This window comes from Cicer arietinum, chromosome 2, assembly GCF_000331145.2.
Source record: "Cicer arietinum cultivar CDC Frontier isolate Library 1 chromosome 2, Cicar.CDCFrontier_v2.0, whole genome shotgun sequence".
Classification (NCBI taxonomy): Eukaryota; Viridiplantae; Streptophyta; class Magnoliopsida; order Fabales; family Fabaceae; genus Cicer; species Cicer arietinum.
The window spans coordinates 45,566,462-45,570,857 of NC_021161.2; the positions used below are offsets into that span (position 1 = coordinate 45,566,462).

The 4,396-nt window shown below is 30.5% G+C and overlaps 1 protein-coding gene across 2 annotated transcripts; it reads right to left on the reverse strand.

The window, feature by feature from the left end:
* Nucleotides 1-786: 786 nt before the first annotated feature.
* Nucleotides 787-3,612, reverse strand: LOC101514319 (uncharacterized). Of its 2 annotated transcripts, XM_027331656.2 has the most exons (3): nucleotides 2,991-3,612; nucleotides 2,759-2,809; nucleotides 787-1,330 (listed from the first exon to the last, which is right to left on the reverse strand). In XM_027331656.2, the coding sequence occupies exons 1-3, from the start codon at nucleotides 3,383-3,385 to the stop codon at nucleotides 1,096-1,098; spliced, it is 681 nt and encodes a 226-aa protein (XP_027187457.1). In that variant the 5' UTR covers nucleotides 3,386-3,612; the 3' UTR covers nucleotides 787-1,095. The 2 variants fall into 2 exon arrangements, with proteins under 2 accessions (XP_027187457.1, XP_004490932.1); XM_004490875.3 differs by lacking the exon at nucleotides 2,759-2,809 and having other exon boundaries at nucleotides 2,991-3,601.
* Nucleotides 3,613-4,396: the final 784 nt, after the last annotated feature.

A 4,396-nucleotide genomic window follows, 5' to 3' on the forward strand; every position in this document is an offset into this window, starting at 1 on the left:
TTAATCATATGGTAAATTATATATTTTACGTAGATCAAGTTAAAAAAACTTGTAGTTTCATCCATGTTTTAAAATACATGTGTATAAAAAAATTTATTAGTAAAAAATAACTTTCAACTATCATTTAATTTTATATATTTGTTTATATACAAATTTTTAGAAACTTCAATAATTTTAAACGGAAACGAAATATTATTGGTCTACGAATTTTTATTTTCTATTCTACCAAAATTTTAAAAATCATATCTAACCAGTTCAATCAAGAACCGACTAATTTACTAGTTGGTTTAATTTAATTTCGATTGAACTATAGTCGAATGGAATTAGATTGAACCAATTTAAACTACAACTGTCAATTTCTCTTTAGAAAGCACCTGTCATTAGGCATTAAATAGTCTATTAATCTCTAAAAAAAAATACAAATTCCCCCTTCAATGTCTCTTCATTAGAAAAATATATATATCCACATAAGGTATGTTTAGTGACCGAAGAGAAAGAGTTACAGAATAAAAATGATAAGAATGTCTATAGTCTATAGTTCGATCTCCACACTAAACATAATACTAACAATTTTTAATATTAGTTGTTAAAAAACAAAACATTCAAAGATATTCATTCAATACAACAATTAAAAGTTCCAAATTCAAGATACTCAATGCCAATTAAGAAACAATCAATATCAACCTTTGTACAAAGTCACTTAGCACTACCATAGCAAAGATTCATATTTTACCTTCACTCCTCAATATTAATATTTTCATTATTATATATACACTACACACAATATCAAACAAAAGTGCCTTTTCATCCACATGACCATTATGTGTATCAATTTCAAAAAATACAATTTCTACATGATGAAGAGAGAAGACTACAATGATATACAAATTATTAATAAGGAAATAAAATAAGATAAACAACAATACAACAAAAATACATACATGATGTTCATGTATGTAAAAAAAAAACATAGCTCCAAATCAAACTACAGAGAGACACAAGGTATTGAGTTTAATACCTGTGTTAATGGCCATATGTTAAGGTCTAATAACCCTCTGTCATGTTACTTGCTTCATCCTCAAGTTACAAAAGAATTCAAGAGGGAACATTAAAGTGAAAAAGCCATGATATGATAAATGCAAATACCATACATGCTAGAAGGAAATTCAAAAATCGGTGTCCCTGCCAAAAACTTCGAGTTTCGGCCGGCGATGAAGGTCCAGTTGGCGGTACCATAGAGGGATCACTTGATTCATTCCATTGTTCTGTCATTTGAACTTCAATAGCACCAGCTACATTGTGTGCAATTGATCCACAAATTTCACAAGTTCTGTAAATCAAGCAAGTAAAATAATTAGTGAAGTTTACAACTAAAGTTGAAACTATTAAATACATGTTAAATTACAGCAATTACATTTTTTCTTTTTAGATAGGAAAATGTTACTATATTTGTTGTTAGTTTAGTGTTTTCTTGTTCAACAGGGTTTGCATCCTGGTCCTTTAACTGCTTCGACCTTTACCTCAAACCAGTTGAACTACCCAAACATTAAGAAGTTAAAGCAAAATAATTGATCTAAAATGACAGATAAAAGGCTTATTTTTCTAGCAAAGTAAAGTATAACCAAGAAAAAGAAAAATGTTATACAACCAAGTTTCATACTTTCTATCAGCTTAACAAATTTAGTGTTAAGCAGTAGTGAAAGATCACTAGGCCAGATCAAATTAGTTTTGGAATATGTACAATAAACTGCATTTTTTTATCATGCACTCCACACAAAAGTACCCCGAGATAAATAAGCGAGTGTTTGGTTTAACATCTGCAGCTTGTTTCTCGTGTCCTAAGACACTTTAGGACATGAAAATTCAGAAACTACAAATAATAGCTTGTGATGATTGCAAATTCAAACCAGACCTGGCCATGGTTCTACATGAAGGCTAAGCATATAAGAGACATTTACTAAATTTAAGCGACATCAAATCTCACGTAGACGAAGTCCAATGATGCAAAAAAGAAGCTCAAAATGACTAAACTGATTCTGCCTCTATGCAACAAGGCAAAGAGATTCTTCTTTCTTTGTTTGGCATTGTTGATTATGATTTAGTTGACTTTTAAATTATGAAATTTCAAGTACTGACCTATAATTGAAGATAAAAACAGGTGAAATGAAACTAGTACTTCATGAAATGCAGGTATCTCAAAAAACTGATAAGTATATGCTATGTGACACTTCGGATGCAAATGAGATATTTTCAGCTACATTCCAACATTTTTCTTATAAGCATTATTATACCAAACTCTTTTTATTATAATTTTGTTGCTTAACTTAGTTCACACTATGTATTTCTGATTACAAAAGAAGAATCAGATTCACACTCCACTATAAGATACTTCATAAGCACTATCTTAAACTTACATTATGCAAAGTTTTTGGCATCAAATGTATATTCTAATATGGTAAAGGACAAGAAACAAATAGAAAAGTCAAATAACTTCTGATAAGGTAAGGGAGTATCTACACTTCAAAATAAAAAAAATTGCCACCTAAGTACCTCATCCACAAATTTCCCACAAAAGGAAAAACATATTAACTAAAGGGGTAGCAATAACACTCATCAATCTCACAAATTAACCATCCATGAGAGGATCGTTGACCAAAAACAAGTAACCGTAAACTATGAAGTACTAATACAAATACCAAACAAGTTAGACATCGATAATAATTTGAGAAAATTGAAGTGATTAAATAAAATCACACACATATCAATGTTGTGTCGCTGACACCTATCGGACATCACATACACCTCCAATCTGAAATATCATAATAATTTGAAAAAACATTAGTGGTGATTGAATGTAACCATTTATGTCAGTATCATGTCATCCACACTTATCGGACACCAAAGACACTTATGGATAATGCTACATAGTCACTCCAACAATCTCTCCAAAAAAACATAGTAAAAGTTTATTATTCCAAAAGGGTACTTACTTGTTACCCTTAATCTTAAACCAAGCCTCAGCACAATGTTTATGAGCAGCAGCCAAATCATCTTTACAAGAACATCCAAGCTCAATAGGAATACCAGATTCATCATGATTTGTCAAATCCATACTAAGATGACAAATCCTACAATCCCTCTCAACTTTATTATCCAAATGCACCTTAACATCAGAAACTACACCATCCAGATCCAACTCAACAGAACACTCTGAATCTGAAGCAGAGGAATCAGATGACTCTCTTTGTTTTTCAGACACTCCTACAATCTCAGACCTTTGATCTTCATCTGACCGGTCACCGGAGACGGAACATTGTTCCGTTCTCCGGTGACAGCCGTTATCTATGTCCACAATGGCATGAAATTTGTCCTCATTCACAAGCATTTTGAAAATTGAAAAACCAAGTTGAGAATCTTCATGTAATGAAGAAGTAAGGCTAAGAAGATTAATAACCCACCAAGTTTTGATGAAGAAAGTTGAAGTTTTTATGAACCGTAAACAAAAGGGTAGTGATGAATTGTGTGAAAACAGATATTACTACTCTGCTGTGGTTGGTAGGTAAACTTTCTCGTTTCTCAGAGAGAGAGAGAGAGATGCAACAACAAAAGTTGTTCTTATTTATTACACTAAACAATTAACAAAAAATATATTTCATAATTAAACCAATTAACTAAAATAATATCTATGGAATAAAATTATTAACAACAATTATATTTATGTATATTTTTATAATTTTGATATGTGTAAAAAGACTATTGTGAAAAGTAAGAAACAATGTTATGAATCATGCAATGATATGACGGGAAGAAATTTGGCAAAATACTAAAATAATTTTCTCAAGTATTTTGTTTGTTTCTATGTAATAAAAAATTGGGTTCTTGAAAATCTAACTTTGTCACAAATGTATAGTTTTTATAATGTGTTATTTTCTTCATGTCTTTGTCCACCTTTGATATTTCTTTAATTTTTTTTTTTTAAGGAACTCACTTTGATAACAAAAACAAGCAATAGAAACCTTAAAACACGAGAGATTCTTCAACAAGGGTCGTAGTGATATTGAAAATTTTAATTGCATGTCATAAGTTTGATTCTAAAGTTAAAATATGAGTAATATTATCTTTGATAAAATGTTATGCAATGTGTGACATGTGAAAAGCAAGATTTGTCATACCGTGGCAAATCTAAATTTATTGTGTAATATAATGAGTTGTGAAATTAGTGGGACCTACTTCTTTTTTCTTTTTCTTACTCTTGGCGAGTTTTGCGGGTAGAGACTGTGTTTTTCTACTGTGCATGTGCTGCCAAATTGTGAGAACAGAAAATGCACAAGGTATGTTTGTTTAGAGTAAATGAATGAAGAAGTGAGAAGATTTTTTAAGTTGGATTGATTTAAAT

Coding starts and splice junctions, on each gene's coding strand:
- LOC101514319 (XM_027331656.2), bottom strand. CDS start 3,385: ATGCTTGTGAATGAGGACAAATTTCATGCCATTGTGGACATAGATAAC. Junction 2,810..2,990: donor TTTAAGATTAAGGGTAACAA/GTAAGTACCCTT, acceptor ATGATATTTCAG/ATTGGAGGTGTATGTGATGT. Junction 1,331..2,758: donor CAGCGACACAACATTGATAT/GTGTGTGATTTT, acceptor CTTGATTTACAG/AACTTGTGAAATTTGTGGAT.